At 43.8% G+C, this 19,175-nt stretch overlaps 1 protein-coding gene across 4 annotated transcripts in view; it reads right to left on the reverse strand.

The window, feature by feature from the left end:
* The window catches only part of Rbm28 (RNA binding motif protein 28), a 38,976-nt gene extending 22,676 nt beyond the window's left edge, over positions 1-16,300 (reverse strand). For 2 of the 4 annotated variants that reach the window (NM_001107850.2, NM_001415878.1), the window contains exons 1-9: positions 15,775-15,956; positions 12,259-12,417; positions 11,880-11,974; positions 11,059-11,134; positions 10,385-10,477; positions 8,924-8,995; positions 6,989-7,166; positions 6,757-6,893; positions 3,922-3,994 (exon numbers count right to left, since the gene is read on the reverse strand). In NM_001107850.2, coding sequence (NP_001101320.1) covers positions 3,922-3,994; positions 6,757-6,893; positions 6,989-7,166; positions 8,924-8,995; positions 10,385-10,477; positions 11,059-11,134; positions 11,880-11,974; positions 12,259-12,417; positions 15,775-15,892 — 1,001 coding nt within the window. In that variant the 5' untranslated portion in view covers positions 15,893-15,956. Of the gene's footprint in view, positions 1-3,921; positions 3,995-6,756; positions 6,894-6,988; positions 7,167-8,923; positions 8,996-10,384; positions 10,478-11,058; positions 11,135-11,879; positions 11,975-12,258; positions 12,418-14,355; positions 14,557-15,774; positions 16,033-16,160 lie in introns of those variants that run through there. The other 2 variants (XM_039107509.2, XM_006236190.5) reach the window with 2 other exon arrangements.
* Positions 16,301-19,175: the final 2,875 nt, after the last annotated feature.

Raw genomic sequence — 19,175 nt, forward strand, 5'->3', positions numbered from 1 at the left:
TATTAGGAAAGGGCGTCTTTTCTATCACACTCAAGCATCAAGTTTGCCTTTTTCTGACCACAGTTCTCAGGACACTCCTGCATCCCTCCTCTTCCTTCCCTCAGCCCCTACTGGTACACGCTCTTGCTCTCTGAAATCCCCAAACCTCTCTTATCCTCTGTGAGTCAATCCGCTGTATGGGATGCCACCTCCTTCCCTTGCTGCACATCATAAATCCCTCTCTGGCATACTCAAAGGCCTTCTGCCTACATCCCCAAGCCCCAGTTCTCCCTACTCTTGCCCAGCCTCGGCCTCGGCCTCATTCAGTGTCTAAACGGTTCCCATGTCCCACCTCGTCACCCTACAATACTCTCATGTAACAGTCCAAATACCTTATCAGAGCCTTCCACCTAGTCCAGGGCCTTCAGTCTATTAACTGTTGTCCCTTTACACCTTTTAAGTCTCTAACCCTTAGGTTATCCTCTCCATTATCCCTAACACCACAACTCATTTTTCACTCCTAAATCTTAGGACTCAATACTCCTGAATGTCCATCCCCAATATTTTTTTTTGCCTTCACATAGATGGATCCTGATTCTCAACAATCCCAACTGGACTGGACTTCTCTGGGGATTTGAAGACAATCCCCAACTTTTTGGCCAGGCACTCCTATAGACTTGGCTTACCTCCTCCCTCTTCCCTCCCATTGGCTTCAGTATATAACCTCCTAATTTGTGGTCTTTACCTCTCTGAAAGTCAATGTGATCTGCCTCACTCCTCAGTTTCCTCGGCTCAATGGGCCTGACTCTCACCTTCCAAAGCTCCCCTCTCCAAGGCGCCTATCTTGGGTTCTCTCTCATGTCAACCCATGGACACCTCACTGTAAACCACCTTGGCCATCCCCACTCCTCATCTCTAACCTCACGGCCTCCTCCACTCATGGATGCCTGAATACCTCACCCCTGATACACTCCCACACCAAGCCACTTCTGGACTTACTTCCTCCCTCCCATCCCATCCCATCAATATCTCTCTCAACTCCTAGCTTATGGGGGACTCCAATCTCTTCCATCTTGTATTCTATCCCTCTGTACTGGTTGGTTTTGTGTGTCAACTTGACACAAGCTGGAGTTATCAGAGAAAGGAGCCTCAGTTGAAGAAATGCCTCCATGAGACCCAGCTGTAAGGCATTTTCTCAACTAGTGATCAAGGGGGGAGGACCCAGCCCATTGTGGGTGGTGCCATCCCTGGGCTGGTAGTCCTGGGTTCTATAAGAGAGCAAGCTGAGCAAGCCAGAGGAAACAAGCCAGTAAGTAACATCCCTCCATGGCCTCTGCATCAGTTCCTGCTTCCTGACCTGCTAGAGTTCCAGTCCTGACTTCCTTTGGTGATGAACAGCAGCATGCAAGTGTAAACCCTTTCCTCCCCAACTTGCCTCTTGGTCATGATGTTTGTGCAGGAATAGAAACCCTGACTAAGACACCGTCCAAACTTTTCTTATCAAAAACTCACATTTCTAACTAGTCCTCTCTTTAACCCATCCGTCCTTATCTCTTTGCCTCAACATTCCCCAGATCTTCTACACTCAAAGACCCCAGCCCCCTCACATAAAGGACGGTCCTCTTACCTACTTCTGCCGCTTTTCATATAGATGGCAGCTCCTTCCTGTCAGATGGCCACATCACACTGACCCCACCATTATTAGTGAAGACAATAATCACAACATTACAGCCCACCAAGCTGTGACCCCCTTTTATGTCTCATCCCATGTCCTTCCAGGATACCCTACTACATAACCCAGACAACAGCATGCCTAGCCCTCCTTCAGCACAGGATGCTCCCTCACCCCTGTTCTGTGTCCATCCTCACACCATCCTCACACTCTCAAACCCTGTTACAGACCGTCCCTCTCACCAATCATCCAGGCTCCTAAAATATTTCAATTTCAGAGCCCACCTGAACACCCCAGCAAAGACTACTCTGATGTAACAAAAGCCTCTCATATTATGTTCTCCCCAACACAAGACCCTGCTTTCAGATAACAGTGGCTCTCCGATTAACCTCAGACAGCCAATGGAAATTTCCCTGGCCCCTCTCCAGACCTCTCAAACAGACTTCAGAAAAGTCCTCCTGCCAACCAACAGCCTAAGCTGTCCACTCCATTGCCTCTTTCTAAGGGTGGGATCTCTCCTTCCCTGGTCTTGGGACTCCAACTCCCAGGACCATTAACCCGTCATTTTAAATGTACATCCAAGATAAAATGTTTTCTAAACTAACTAACTTTACCTCTGTCCCTAGCCTATCTGCCCAGCACATTTCAAATCAACTACAGACCACTCCAACAACTCCAGCCCAAGCCCTGACCGTTTCTTCAGAATCTCTATTCTGGTCCAGCCACACAGAGTACACTTCCCTACGTACAACAAGTAAAAGAGTTTGCTCTTCCCAACCTGGACCAACAACCCAGCTTCTTTGGGTCCAACAACGAAGCACCAATGTCAGCAGGAAGCAGACAGAACAATGCCCACTTGCCCAACCCCAAACAACTCAATAACGAAACAAAAAGGTGGGAATAAAGGGGCTCTGGCCAGCTCAAGTGTGCAAGTGGGGCTCTGGCAGGCCTGCCCTTCTCTCCCATTCCCTCGGCCACACTAAAAACCTTTAGACTACATGGTTAAAGCCAGTCACCAAGGTGTATTCCTATGTTTGGCCATCCCAACACCCAGGGTGACTACCAAGACCCAGCTACAAAGTATTCAAGTCCAGCAATCAAAAGCCCCCCTTGGCTCACCTAATTAACATGCCCAATTAAAATTAAATACCTCATACTAACACAGGGTTTCCTTTATAAACCACCATTTCCCCGAGGGCCACATGTCTCCTCTCCATCCAGAGGCAGTCCTTTGTCCCCCTTTCTGAGACAAATACCCCTTCCCCTCTCCCTCGTTCCCTTCCCCTGCTACCTTGTCCTTTATCTCCTGTCTTTGTCTCTTGTTCCCAGCCCTTTTGTCTCTCTGGGGCAAACAGATCTCCTTTGTGCTGTGAACTTGGTTTGGGGCATCCTGACTGATGCCAATCCTTTCACAGTTGTAAGCACTCTGTGGGTGCTGGGAGTCAAACCTGTGCCCTCTGGAAGATCCATCAGTACCCTTAACCGCTCATCTCTCTAGTCCTGTCAGCTTGTTTCCTTAATACAACCCAGGACAACACTGGGCCCTCCCACTCAATTGCTAATCAAGAAAATGCCCCACAGTCCTGGCTGTGGGACAGTTTGATGGAGACAATTTGTCAACTGATGTTCCCTCTTCCCAGATGACTAGCTTATGTCAAGCTGACAAAAAACTATTCCATAGATGTAGTGTTTACAAAGGCCTAAATTTTATTCCCAGCACAATATAAACTAGGCATGGTGGAACACAGCTGTAGTCACAATATTCAGGAGGTAGAGGTAGGAGATAAAAGTTCAAGGTCATCTTTAGCTACATAAGCTGAGATACATGAGACCCTCTCTCAAAAATATAAAAAACAAAAAGGGAAGAAAAAGAGAAGTTAGGCATGAAGAGAGAAGTTACCTCGGGCAAACCTCAGTATCCTCAGTATCTCTCCTAAAGTAAAGGTGAGAACCAGCTAAGAGCTGAAATGCTTTAGAAGATGCCACCCCAGTTATAAAACAAAAACTCTAACAAAGACAGAGACCATACCTGCTACTTATCTCTGGTCTTAAGCTCTTGTTCTTACATTTCTCACTGGTGTCCCCCAGACCAAAGTGCTAACCAGTCTCATAGCATCTAGCTCTAGTACTAAAGGAAGGAGAGAGGAAAAGAGGAAGGGAGAGAGAGAAGGTGGAGGAGAGGGCAAAGGAGAGACAGGTGAGTGGGGGAAGGCGAGGTCAGCAAGGAGACAGGTGAAGGGGACACACAGCTTCGCATACAGAGGGCATACCTGATGAAGACAGTTTTCCCTTCAGTCACATCGGAGGGTAACTTCCTCTTCTTTTTCTTTGAGACTGGAACATCTAATGTAAACAACAACAAGAAACAAAACAAAACAAAACAAAACAAAAAACCTCAAAAAGACAAATGCAAGTCACGTGGCAAAAGGATAACTTCTTAAATGTTTTATATAAATTAATTTTAAAATGGACTAAGAATGTAATGACTAGATATATTAAAAGATGCTCACACTCAAAATATTTAAAGAAAAGCGGGCTGGAGAGATGGCTCAGTGGTTAAGAGCACTGACTGCTCTTCCAGAGGTCCTGAGTTCAAATCCCAGCAACCACATGGTGGCCCACAACCATCTATAATGAGATCTTATGCCCTCTTCTGGTGTGTCTGGAGACAGCTACAGTGTACTTATATATAATAAATAAATAAATCTTTAAAAAAGAAAAAAGAAAAAAAAGAAAAGAAAAGCAGAGGGACTGAAGATGTAGCTCAGTGGTAGAATGTGAATTTAGCATAACCAAGGACATATGTTCAATACCCAGCAGCAAGAGAAAGGGAGGAGAAAGGGGCATAGTTTAAGAAAAAATACTACTTTTTACTTAAATTGGCAAAACATAAAAGACCAATATAGGACTGGAGAGATGGCTCAGCGGTTAAGAGTATTGAGTGCTCTTCCATAGAACCTGAGTTCAAATCCTAGCAGCTACATGGTGGCTCACACCATCTATAATGAGATCTGATGCCCTCTTCTGGTATGTCTGAAGACAGCTACAGTGTACTTATGTATAATAAATAAGTCTTAAAAAAAAAAACAAAAAGACAAAAAACAATATAGTCCAATGTGGTAAAGGTGTGGAGGAAAATTCCCGTATGTTGCTGTGGCACATTCACACACATTCACACACATTCACACACATGCACACACACACTATACTATAACTGCATGTATGTGCATGTGTTTCTACTTATAAACATGTTAAATGTTCTCTGGGTATACAAAAACATAATACTGATTGTCTCTGGGAATATGGTTTAAGAAGTTAACAATCTAGATGAATAGGAAACTCACTGCTTGAAGAATAAACATTACAGAAGGTGTGGTGGCTTGGAACCCCAGCACTTGACAGACCAAGGTATGAAGATCTCAAGTTCAAGTCCAGCATGGACTTCACTGTGAGACCCTTTCTAAAAAAAAAAAAAAATTAAGAAAGCCGCTTATATGCTGTGTGTACACATACAAATTTCTGGGAAAAAAAGAGAATACTTTGGAGAATTGTTGGATTGGTAAGAACTTTTGGTTTTGGGGTTGGGGATTTAGCTCAGGGGTAGAGCGCTTGCCTAGCGAGCACAAGGCCCTGGGTTCGGTCCCCAGCTCCGGGAAAAAAAAAAAAAAAGAACTTTTGGTTTCTACAATAAGCTCCTTTGTACTATTTTTTTTTTTAACTTCTTAGCTGAGTCCCACTAAGTTTTCAGTTTCAAAAAAGAAAATGACAGGAGGGAGATGAACCAAGTTGTAGGTCTCACTGTGTCCTTGGTGTGAAAGCCTTGACTCTATCCTCAGAAACAAAAAAGCTGATTTCCTCTGTCTCTTCTGTGCCAAACCAAAACACCAGGCTTACAGAAACACAAGCAACACAGCTGAATAAAAACACCCACTCCGACACACTCCCTGGGAATCAGCTATTGGCCATTTCGCACTATACAATGGCCTGCTTTACTTCTCCTCAATATGGACTTGCTCACACTTCTACCAGTGCTCCAGTAGTCCTTCTGAGGAGTTGAGCTGTGCCTCTCCAAGCCTCGTAGTGAGCCTTTAGCTCCTAGTGTCACAGTGAGCAAGTTTAAGTAAGGCAGGAACAGAGCACCTTGGTCTGGGGACAAATAACCCCCAGAACTAGAAGAAAATAAATCGGCCTTACTTGAGACATAAGTTTGTCTGGAAGCCCAAGCTGAGTTTATAGTTCTTTACCTCATCTCAGACTCAGAATTGTTTGTTTTGTTTTTCTGACTCATTTTATCTACATTATCAACTCAAAATGGTTTTGTTTTGTTTTTTAAAAAAACCTATTTAGTCTGTATCCTGTTTATCAAGTTATTTGACTTAGACCATTGGAAGTGGTAACACCTTCAATATTAAGGCTAGGCTTTAACTTCCCTAAGGAAGACTCTAAATTCTCAATCATTTCAAACTCATCTTTAAAACAAAGCAAACAATAAAGAAACAAAAGGAATCAGAATATGGCTTAGGTGGCAAATGACTGCCCAGCACGCACGCAGCCTGAGTCCAGACCCCAGAGCCACATAAAGCATATAGCACCGTGTACACCTGTGGTCCCAGCTCTGGGGTCAGATCACAGTGAAGGCAGCAGGGACCGGCTCAAGGGCATTCTCAACTGCATACTGCACTGAGGCCAGCCTGGGCCATCGGAGACCTGGCTCACAAAGGGGGCGGAGGAAAGCAGACACAGCCAGTTAGTGCTCGCACTGCATGCACAGTTCTGTTTGATCCCCACCACACAAACTAGGGGCTGGTGCGAGTTGCCAAAGAGGTAAAGGCAGGAAGGATAAGAAGGTCAAGCTCACTGTCCAGTCAATGTCGGTCTGGGCTACGTGAGATCCTGACTCAAAAGAGAAGGGGAGAGGAAAATGGAATAGAGGGACAGGGATGGGAAGAAAAACATTAGGAAAGAATGAAAAATAAAGGTTCTCTTTACAGTAGTTAAAAATTTGACAGAAAACTATTTGCAAGAGGCCCGGGCGGAGCTGGTGTCCACTTGTCATTAATTTATTCAAAGCGGGAAGGCATCTGTCCAGGAAAATCCAAGCAAACCTTCGTCCTCCAGCTCTTCAGTGCTGCTCTCGCTGTGTGCCGTCCCGTCGCCGTAGGAGCTGCTCCCTTCCTCCAGATCGCTGTCATCGTAAGTGTCTTCCTCGGTGCTTTCCTCGGGAGCTGCTCTCTTGACTGCTCTGCAACAGCACGGTTCAGAGCTCGTCGTGGGGGACACAGGCTGCTGAGCTTCCTAACACGTGCAAGCTCACTCTAGTCCAGGACGTGCACCTACCTCTTCCGCACGCTCACAGGAGAAGCTACCGTCGAGTCTCTACTTTCGTCCTCATCATCTTGGGTATCATCATCTTCTTCATCTTCACCATCATCATCATCATCTTCTACTTGCTCTTCCACCCTGCAGCTCTTCTTACTCGACTCCTTAGGCTTACGCTCGCTGCTCTTCTTTCCACCTATGGAGGAAGACAGAGAAAGGAATTCATCTGTTATCTAAAACAAGATTATTAAGAGGAACGACTAATACCTCAAGTACTAGTTTCTTTGGTTTTTCAGGATTTCCTATTTTTTTTTTACTATACAGTCAGATTCCATTTCTATCACTTCTACACACTCAGATTCAATTAACCACAGACCAAAAAAGTTTTTTAAAATACTGTATTCATCCTGAATATCTAAATTTTTTGTCAATATTCTCTAGACAATTCAGAATAACAACTACTATGTAGCTTTGTTAGTATATTAGGTTTTCAAATAATCTAGCGAGGATTTAAAATGTATGGAAGATGTGGTGGATTGAATAAAAATGGTCCGCACAGGCTCACAGGGAGTGGCACTAAGGATGTGTGGCCTTGTTGGAGTAGGTGTCACTAGGGCGTGGGCTTTGAGGGTTCAGAAGCTCGAACCAGTTCTTTCCTGTTGCCTGTAGATCAGGATGTAGGACCCTAGAGCGCCTTCTCCAGTGCCATGTCTGCCTACACACTGCTATGCTTCCCACCATGACGACAATGGACTGAACCTCTGAAACTGTAAGCCAGCCCCAAGTAAATGCTTTTCTTTATACGAGTTGCCATGGCCGTGTCCCTCTTCACAGCAATGGGAACCCTAACTAAGACAATAGTTACATCAATTCTATAGGAGAGTTGAGCATCTGAGGGTTTGGGTGTCTGAGCAGACAATGGCTCAATTCCTCACAGACACCAAAGGATGACAGCAAACAGTCTCAGCAAAAATAAAGGAAAACAAAACAAAACACCCAAAGCCATCGCCACCCACAATGATGTCTCCATGAGAAGCCTAGAGATTAACCCGCTCCAGAATGAGAAACGGCAGCCAAAACTCTTTACCACGTACACACCACAGCAAATACACTGCTCACTCTGGCCCTCCATGAACTTTAGTTCTGATGTGAAATATTCTCTGAGACTCTGGTGACTTAAAAGCATTGGTTTATCTTTTTTTTTTTTAAGTTTTATTTTAGAAATGTATTACTTTATGCATATAAAAGTGTTCTGTCTGCATATGTATCTATGTACCATGAACACGCAGGGCCCTCAGAAGGCAGAAGGCATGGGATCCCCTGGACTGGAGTTACAGATGTTTGTGAGCTGCCATGTGGGTGCTGGGGATTGAACTCAGATCCCCTAGAAGAGAACGCAGTGCTCTTAACTGATGCGCCCTCCAGCCCTGCCCTCTCTTCTCAGCAGTCCATTAGTATGAGGTAAGAACATAAGTGAGGAAAAAATGACCTAAGGCCCCTCCTCACTCATACCTCAGAAGTGAATGTCCAGCGATCAGATCACCAGGCAGTCCCATGTGAACTGACAAGCATCCTGAGCCCACAGGAATGGAGATTTCCCAGGATGCTTTGTCTTTGTTGGAGTGGGTGGAAGGGACTTATCTATGCTCTGGGTATCTCCAGCTCAACAGCTCAACATTCCCACTACAGACTACGACAGGGAAGTTCCAGCATACTTTTATCAGAACTCGGCAACTGTTCATTCGGCATGGCGGCTCACACCTCTGATCCCATTGTCTGGGGGGCAGAGGCAGGCAGATCTCAAGGAGTTTGAAGCCAGACTGGTCTACATAGCAAATTCCAGGACCGCCAGAACTATGTACAGAAGCGCTGTTTCAAAAAAACAAAAACAAAACAACCCACCAGAGTCCTTTCTTCCTCCCAGCCCTCCTGCCGAGTGCCAACGCATCTTACCTGAGACAGAAGTATGCTGGGCATCTTTGTATTTGTCCTTGGCCACAGCCCAGTCCACAGCCACAGTCCGCCCTGTCAAACAAGTGGAGTCAGAGACTCTTTCCCTTTTAATATCCCTAATTCCCACCCATTTAAGACAATAACATATTGATAGAAACAAAGAAATGCCAATTCTGAGACTATTGGTTCTTTTGGCTGTGAGCTTAGCCTTTAACTGCTGAGCCATCTCTCAAGCCCAACTATTGGTTCTGAGAGATAAGAGAGGTAATATCTTGAGTTCCAGATCAGCCTGGACTACCTTGTAAGATACTGTTACAAAACAAAAACAAGACTAAAAACGTTCCGTAGTTCTCTTTAATTCTTAACCTTTTAACAACAGAAATTCCACATTTTTACACAGCCACCACACTTTAGATAATATGAGATAAAGTTGTAAATGTGGGACTGGAGAGATGGCTCAGCAGTTAAGAGCCCTGACTGCTCGCTCTTTCAGAGGTCCTGAGTCCAATTCCTAGCAACCACATGGTCGCTCACATCTAAAATGGGATCTGATGCCCTTTTCTGGCATGCAGGTATACATGCAGATAGAGCACTAATATATATATATATATATATATATATATATACACACAAATAAATATCTTTTTTTAAAAAGATGAATATTGGGTTGGAGAGATGGCTCAGTGGTTAAGAGCATTGACTGCTCTTACAGAGGTTCTGAGTTCAAATCCCAGCAACCACATGGTGGCTCACAACCATCTGTAATGGGATCTGATGCCCTCTTCTGGTGTGTCTGAAGACAGCGACAATATATATGTATATATGTGTGTATATACACACACACACACACACACACACACACACGTGTATATATATACATATATACACTTTTTTTTAAAAAGGTGAATATTTTAAAAATATTTCAAAAAGCAAGAAGCAAAACAGTATTCTGGAGCAAAGGAAATCCTGCTCAAAAGTTAGGAAAGAACTAAGCTGACCCTTCCATCAGCCCAGTACCTGATACTACCAAGAGCAGATTAATAGCCCAGGAGCACTGATGAATAGTGGCCCAACCAAAAGAGAAGAACACAGGCATCAACTGCATTTATTAGCAGCTTTGTCCAGGATAGCCATTAGGAACTCCAAAAGACCCACCAAGTGAAAAAAGGGCTCCTGGCATGAGATCTTTCAAATTCAGCCTAAGATTAAATACTAGAAATTTTCACCAAAAATTATAGTTTGGTGGTGCATACTTGTAATCCCAGGACTTGGAGGTGGCAGAAAGATCAGATGTTCAAGGCCATTCTTGGCTATTTAGGGAACTCCAGGTTACCCTAGCGATGAGAGCCTAAGCCACAGAAACATCTTTCTAACATAACAAAAAATGTGAACACTGTGCTAATTCTAATTCAGTCAAGCACCAGAAATAACAAAGTCATGGTGTAAGTGTAGAAGACCTACCTTTTATCTCTTTCATATTTGCGCCTTTGAGAGCTTTTCCTGCTTCAAGGAGGTTTTTGAATTGAATAAAAGCAAAACCACGCATCTTTCCATCTGTGAATAAATGTACAAAAAGGTTAGAGGCAGCAGTGGGTAGCACAGAACAAGAAGACTACAGCAACTCAGGCTGACAAGCCACAGCCTGCCAATCAGCCAAGAGACGCCTGCCCTAAAGCAACAGTTAATAACCCCTGTAACTCCAGCTTTAGGGAAGCAATGCGGCAACACCAGAGGCAACTGACACAAGTTTAAGTCTGAGCTCCCTAACAATCTCTGCAAGGGAGTAGCGCCAGCACTTGGGCTTCCCTACTTGTCAAGCACTATGCCGGGCAACTTGCAAATATCACATTGTCTAGGGCCACAATGAACATAGCAAACAACTTATTTCCAGTTCAGTAATATGGAAAAAGTCACATTAAATTATCTTCATCAAGCAGAGCTTTGGTGGCACATGCCTTCTATCCCAGCACTTGGGAGGAAGAGGCAGTCAGATCTCTAAGTTTGAGGCCAGCCTGGTCTACAGAGTGAGTTCCAGAACAGTCAATGATACTGTCTTGAAAATAAACAAACAAACACAACAACAACAAAAACAAATAAAACCCAATTATCTTCATTCAATGGAGATGTGGAAGTACCTGGTTTCCTTGGGATATTCACTTCCAGAACAGTTCCATAGTGAGTAAATACTGATTTCAAGTCATCTTCTGAACACTAAAGCCAAAAGGGAAAAGGGAAAAGGGAAAACGAGAGCCATTACCACAGCAAAGACATGTGGAACATTAACTACTGAGTTCATTTTCTACAGAGTCTGGATCATTTCATTCCTGTCTGTTAAACTTTCACGATTAGAACAGCAAATAACCGTGAACAGATGACAGCTTACTTTGTATCTAAGAAGCCAAAAAGAAAAAGAAAAAAAAAAGCTAGGCATGGTGTTCCACACCTGCCATCGCAGCACTCAACAGGTAGTCAAGAGGATCCAGTTAAAAGGCTAGCCTCAGCTACAAAGTTTGAAATGTACATGAACTACAGAGAGACCCTGTCTCACTCAAAAAGGGAAGGAGAGAGAGGCTAAACACACAGAACCTTTTCTCAGTAGTGGCTTCTTCCAAAGGGAAGCATCAGTCTTCGCACTTTATGAATTTACTAAGTCCTTTTAAATTATAGTTACTCATTTAATTTCGGGTTGGGGGGAACACCACATACTCATGTGCCTTGAAATCAGAGGACAGCTTGCAATGGTCGGTATTCTTCCACCATGTGGGACCCAGGGATCAAACTCAAGACAACAAGAATCTTTACCCACTGAGCCCTTAATAAACAGGTCCATTTTCCCAATTCAATAGGCTAAGGTTTATTTCCCAAAAGAATGCTGCCCATTCTTGATGGATCTCTGCCAACGAGCCTGACTTGGCTCCAGCATCCTTTAGAACACACACTTAGCCCCATCACTCACCTTAAAGCTGAGGTTCCGGATAATTAATCTGGCTTTCTTATCTGCCACTTTGGCTTTTTTGTGCTTTGGCTCCTTTTTTGGGGACTCTGAATTTTCTAAAAAGTGAGAGACATGGGATAAGTCTGCAACCCATTTCTAGGACAGACATAAGTGAAGAAGGTTCCAATACAGAGAGCATTTGCCATGAGATCAAGTGTGCAATATTCCGGAACCAGATTGCACAGACAGAGAGGCAAGCGAATGACTATCAAAGCACACCAGAGGAGTTCTGGCAACAAAAACTAAACTAGGGAACTCAGGTTTTGGACACTCCCCCAGCTCTCTGATCTTCTGGGTTTTCAGTGTCTTCCTAACCCTTGCAGCATGACTAGAAACTCACCATTTTTCCTTGTTTCCTTGGACTTGTTCTTCAGTTTTTTCTTGGCAATGGTCACATTGATCTTGCAACCTTCGAAGGTAGTGATCTCCTTAAGGGCCCTCTGAACATCTTCCAGCATGGAGAAGGTCACATAGCCAAAGCCCCGGCATGCTTTACTCCCTAGAACAAGGCACAAAGGAAGGGACCTGGAGTGAGAGGACAGAGGCCCCAAGTCGTCAAAGACTAAGCCAGCGTGTGTTCCACCCGGCCGCTCTGTGAGCTACCCCTGAGATGAGTCTCCAAAGGAAAAGAACATGGCTGGGATCCGAAGCTCCTTCTCCACTTTGAGGACTGTTAATCTTCTTCCTGCTTCCAATTTGATGTCCTCTTCTTACCCCAGCCCTGATAATCTTAAGAATATGGAGTACCCATGATATACATTAGGCCTTCACAAAAGAATTCAACATACAACAAGGAAAGATCACCAGAAAGGGTAGGAAAAATACATATGGTAGATCTAGAAACCCAGATGATAACAACACAGTCTTCTCTTAGAGGACATTAGCAATAAGTAAGGCCCTGAAAAAAGAACCTCAGAAAATAAATAAATAAACCCCGGTTTAGAAGCCTCTAGGTATTGTTCTCATTATACCATCAACACCTTGACATTTTAAGTACCAAATTACATATTTCCAAAAAAGGTATAAATCCCTGGCCTCCTTTTAGCTGCAGAACACACCAAGCTAGGTAAAACAAGTATGACCATCCCTTCGTTCCAAAGAATAATTTGAGATAGAGAAGAATAAATGAGTGTCAAAATAGTGTCAAAACTAAGCCTAACGTTGGACAGATGGTTCAGTGGTACTGACTCCTGTTTCACAGGACTGGGGTTCTATTCCCAGCACCAACATGTTGGCCTACAACTATCTGTAACTCCAGTCCCAGAGGACCTCTTCTGGTCTCCAAGATCAGCAAGGCACCAGACCACCAGACACACACGGTGCACAGGCAAAACACTCATGCCCATAAAATTAAGAAATTAATTGTTTTAAGACTTATTTATTTCATGTATGTGAGTACACTGTCACTGTCTTCAGACATACCACAAGAGGGTATCAAATCCCATTACAGATGGTTGGGAACCACCATGTGGTTGCTGGGAATTGAACTTGGGATCTCTGGAAGAGCAGTCAGTGTTCTTAACTGCTGAGCCCAAGAAGTTAATTTTTTAAAGAACTAAGTTAATTTCTCCTTGCCAGCCTCATGGCCTTTTATGAGACTCCGCAAAGAATAACAGAACCTAAAAGATAAATAATTATTCACCATGGCCCTTTGTTTGGGGAGGGGAATTAATAATAAAACTATAATTTCTTACACACACACACACACACACACACACACACACACACACACACCCCAATGGCGATGTCTGCCCATGACCTGCAGAAGAAACAACTCTTAGGCTCTGCTTCCCTTTCAAATACACTTAAATCTCCCCAGAGGACATGTGCTATAATACAGAATGGTCGTTTGTATAAACTGGTTGCATGGCTGACACACAGCACCAGAGAACAAACGGTGACATGAAGATTGGTTTCTTTTCTCTTAGAACTTTCACAAAAACCTATCACTCATCTTTCAGAAAATAAAAAAATCAAGACCTCTTCTTGATAAGTACGATAAAAACAAAGCTGTTCCACTGTGAGTTTCGTGCCCAAATAAAGGCATACAATAACTGTCTCCACAAAGAACTGCCACACACATTCAGAACCCTCACAATCATAAGAAGTGCCATGCCAATCCCATTCCGGACCAGGCCACTTTACCTCCATCCCCACCTCTCCTCTACCACAGTACACTCGCTTGGGATATCTTTTTTTTTTTTTTTTTTTTTTTTGGTTCTTTTTTTCGGAGCTGGGGACCGAACCCAGGGCCTTGCACTTCCTAGGTAAGCGCTCTACCACTGAGCTAAATCCCCAGCCCCTCTAGTACACTCGTTTCTAGTACACCTCACTTGACTGGAGAGGAAGCTCATAATTTTTCTTAAAAGGGGTATAAGAGATTGTAAGGATTTAGACCAAGAACATCAGGTTTAAGGTAAGGGTACACAAAACTTACATTCCACAGAGATGGGCTTGGCACTGGTCTTAAGGCTTTGGCAACTTCTCCAATTCAACATTGTACGCCACAGTAAATGAGGGTGGTCTTTGGCACCATTTGTAAAGCAGTATTAATGTCCATTACACCTCCAGCAGCAATGCCTTCCTTGGCTATGGTGGTGGGTTATGGGTGAAGCAGAATCTTAAATGGACTTGAACTCTGCCTCTCAGAAACACAATGGCACCAGGAAAAAAGGACATTAATGTTTCTTTCTGGCTTTGTTTTTTGAGACAGGGTCTTATATAACCCAAGTTGGCCTCAAGTTCCTAATCCTCCTGCCTCCACCTACCCTGCTGGGATTATAGTCAGATACCACCACTCCTGACACATCAGTGTTGTAACATTTATTTACTTACGTGTGCGCAAAGGGATGGGAACAACCTGGGGGTGTTTTTTTCTGTGCATCAGGTGGGATGGCTCCTGGGATCTCTTTTCTCCCTGTTCTTGTGAGAGTTGGGTGTATTCTATTCGTCTGTCAAATCTTTCTCTGATGTGTCATTTTATCTGTCTCTCAGACATTACTTTCAAACACAGGCACGTTCCTCTACAAACTAACCATTGCTGTGTGGGATTAAAGGTGTGTGCTAAAAGTGAGCCACACAACTAGAAGTAGGATTTTCTAATAAACAACACAATCTGGGGATTCACGGGTATGATGGAACATCCTGCCACACCTTCATTCACCACCACACCTTCATTCGCCATTAGGCATCTTTAAAGCTTATATTCCTTTATTTTAAAAATGGGATTAAGGCTCTTTGTCCTATAAGACTGTTGAGAACATTAAATAAATTAGCCTATGTTAAACTAAACACCGTTCCGGACTCTCAATAAGCCCTACTGGTGCTTTATTAAATGTTACTTTGGGTTATTTGTTTGAGGTAGGGTCTCGCTGTGTAATCCAAGCTGTCCTAAACTTGCCATTATATAGACCAGGCTGTCCTCGAATTCCCAGTAATCCTCCTGCCACAGCCTTCCCAAATGCTAAGATTACTACCATTACGCCCGGCTAATGGGCTTGCGTTTGAACTTCTGAGCACGCGTAATAAAGGGGAAAACGCAATAGAAACGTTAAGTGTTTTGCCTTTCATAAATCAATCTTATGGGCCAATCTACAGCTAAACTGAATCAGTTTAGAAAAGAATCTTAGTTCCCAGTCCCGTACTTTTGGAGAGAGCAAAGAACTAGCTGGGATGGCTCACATCATTAATCGGAAGGATTCAGGAGGAAGAAGCATAAGGGCTACCGGTAGCGAATTCGAGGCCAGTTTGGACTACAGAGTGAAAACCTTGCCTCAAAACAAACAGATCGTAAATATATAGCTCCCTGAAATTCGACCAGTTCCAGCTCCCAGGAGCACACGACCTCTTTCCTTACCTTTCTCTGTCACCACGAAGCACTGTTTCACCGGACCCACCTGACTGAACAGCTCTTCCAGCTGATCACTGCGAGCGGAGGGCGGGAGACGGCCCACGAATAGAGTCAGACCGGCCATGAGACCGAGAAACAAGCGTGTGAGACCACGCGCAACCAGCACCGGCGCGAGCGACCGCTGGGTTGAGCTCTGGCAGGAAACCCGTGCCGGGAAATTCAAGAAGTACTCGTTGCTCAAAAGAGTCCGGGAGGAAACGCAAACTGCAAGGAAAAGTTCCGGAAAGAAAAAGAAAAATGACGTCCTGGGGGCGGAGCTTCTTCAGCGACCGTCTTTGTGCAGTCCCAGCACCGCCCCCGCCACTGGGGAAAACTTGACATCAACACTTTACCCTCTCTTAAAATCTTTCATTTAGGAACTCGACCCCAAATTCACCAAAGCAGGCAGAAGTCATTTTCCCCCTAAGCCTGCCCTCATCTGACATAGAGTGGGTGTTCAATAAGTTTTTTCTGAAGAGTTGCCGCAGATCATGCGGGGGGAAAAAAAAAACACCCAAAACGTCATAGACACAAGTATGTAACATACATATTTTGAACAATTCACATGTCCTCAGAAAACATGAGACAAAATGTCACCTGGTCTTAGAGACAAATTGTATCTACTAAAATCCCCCAAATAACAAATTCTACGTATGAAACCATATTTTCAATTCTTATTTATTGAGCTCCTACTATATTTTAGAGGTAAAATTAGTTGCCGAAAAAAAGACAGGGTTCCTGCCTTGATGTAAATAGAGTGTGGAGTGAGAGACAGGCATTTTTAAAATCTTACATCTCTGCAAGATCACATCAGAGCACACCCAAGCCAAACATACCACCCAGCTTATATGCACAGAACTAGATCGCACTGCTGCCTAGAGACAGAAGATCTTCATTCGTGTCTATTTATCAGATAGACTCAAGGCCATCCTCAGTGTCTGACACTCAGTGGGCTCACTGTCTGTCGTACACGGAAAACTGCTGTTCTTGCAAAGTGCCTAGCTGCAAAAAGTACTTGAGACGCTTTTAAAGTCTTTACTTTTGGGGTTGGGGATTTAGCTCAGTGGTAGAGTGCTTGCCTAACAAGCGCAAGGCCCTGGGTTCGGTCCCCAGCTCCGAAAAAAAGAAAAAAGAAAAAAAAGTCTTTACTTTTAAATTTCAACAGTTTGGTAGGTATCAAACACCTCATAGGGTGAAAGGTACAGTGAACATTTCAAGAGCCATCCATATTCAATATATTGAATATATGAATGGATGGATGGATGGGTGGGTAGATGGATGACTTGATTGTAATGGCTGGAGGGGGTGCACTAAACATGAAATTTATAAAGTCATAACAGGCTTCAAATAAGTAATGTGTGCTTTTGGGGGAAAAAACTACCACAGTTATATTTTAAATAGATAAATCAGAAGAAAAAGCACTGAAATACAAAATAGATTGCCAAGGCTACCACAAAGTCCATCCTATCTTACATTAAAAAGTAAAGCGGGCAGAAATAGCATCTTTTAAACAAAATTGGTTGGAATTCCACATCCTCCTCCTTAAAAATCAAATCCTATCCTCAAATACTAACCTATATTGGGGACTAGTCATAGCTAAGGTAGATAAAGGGGAAAGAATTTAATATTCATTTGTAATCCTCCTCTCCCCTCAAAAACAAAACAAAACAAAAACAAAACAACAACAACAACAACAACAAACGTTCTAAATACCCTAAATCCAATTTTTCCTTAAAGGACAAAAACTAAACTGTTTCCCAATGTCCATTAGGGGGCAGCAAATACCCATAGTCAGGGTTCTGTGTCCCTCAGAATACACAGTAAAATCAAGCCTTTCCGTCTTTCCCTTTATTCAGACCTGGATCCCCCATCTGTTTCCTGCCTGGTCCCCTTCTATCCATGCATATCAGGACGGGCATATGGTTCTTCTGCCAAGAATATTTGCTCATCCATCTACTCAGGACACATGCAGTGTTCTTTATTAAACAGCAGTAGTCATGGAACCCTGCAAGGTGGCTTCCAAGGGAAATAAACTGCAGACCTATCCCTCATCCATCACTGTGCTGAAGCCTGGAAAGGAAGGAAGAGAAGCCTGGGATGTCCTTAGCCAGGCTTTCTCAGGCGCCATCCCTCACTCCACTCTCACTCTCCCCATAAGCCCAGCCTTCTATAAGGTGAGATAGTTCTTCTCCCCACTTCTCACAAATGTAAGAATTGCTTGTGCTATAATGACTTCTATTAGTGCTTGCCTTTCCTCTGCAAGTCCCAAATGATCACATATTCTTGGTCTGCATTTTTATTCTCATCACCTGATATATTTTGAGCATTCAACAAATATTTTTAAGAGAGTGGATGAATTCATGAATGAATGGAAGTTTATCTCTCAGACCACCCCCCCCCACCAGTATCAATATTGAAACTGTAGGATGTATGCATTAGGATCTATTTCTTCTGAGAAGCCTGCTTTGGGTAAGAGATAAGGCACAAGACAGAATGTGGGGCTAACTGACGTCGTGGCTTATTTGTGTGTAAAAGAGCTATTTCATGTATGAGTACACTGTAGCTGTCTTCAGACACACCAGAAGAGGGCATCAGATGCCATTATAGATGATTGTGAGCCATCATGGGGTTGCTGGGAATTGAACTCAGGACCTTGGGAAGAGCAGACAGTGTTCTCAACCGCTGAGCCATCTCTCCAGCCCTATTTTCATTTTTATTTGTAGGGCTATGTGTGTATAAGAGAGGTATCCATGAAGGACAAAAGAGATCATCAGATCACCTTGGTCTGAAGTTAGTGGTGATCGTGAGCAGTCCAGTGTGTGTGTCAGAAATTCAAGATCTCTGAAATTTAAAAAAAAGAAAAAAGTTTTTAACTGCTGAAACACCTCTCTAGCCCTGGGAGTAATTCTTATGAGGGAAAATCAACAAAGTGTCGGATCTGGCGAGTACTGAGAAATGTTCCTTTGGCCTCCTTCCTCGTCAGCTGCATTCAGAGCTTTCAGACAGGAAAACGAGTGTCTGTGAGAGACAAGCAGAGACAGACTGAACTGGGGAAGCTCCAGATTTGGACTGCTGTGCTCAGGGGAGCGGAGTGCTTGAAGCCAATCAGATTCAGTGAGGAGACTGTGCAAGACAGAGCAGCTGAAGAGGATGAGCATGAGGAAGGGATGACAGAGGATCGAGGTGCAAGCAGAAGCAGAGGAGAAGCCGCTGGAAGAGGAAATGGGGTAAGAAGGAGAACAATTTCCCAGAGCAGCAAGCATTCCTTGCATGATACAGTGCAGTGCCAATGCTGGGCCCACTGCAGCCACTATGACACCAGTGAGAAATGCCTGTAATTAGGAAGCTGGCAGTTCTCTGGTCCTCAG

The sequence above is a fragment of the Rattus norvegicus genome, chromosome 4 (assembly GCF_036323735.1).
Source record: "Rattus norvegicus strain BN/NHsdMcwi chromosome 4, GRCr8, whole genome shotgun sequence".
NCBI lineage: Eukaryota > Metazoa > Chordata > Mammalia > Rodentia > Muridae > Rattus > Rattus norvegicus.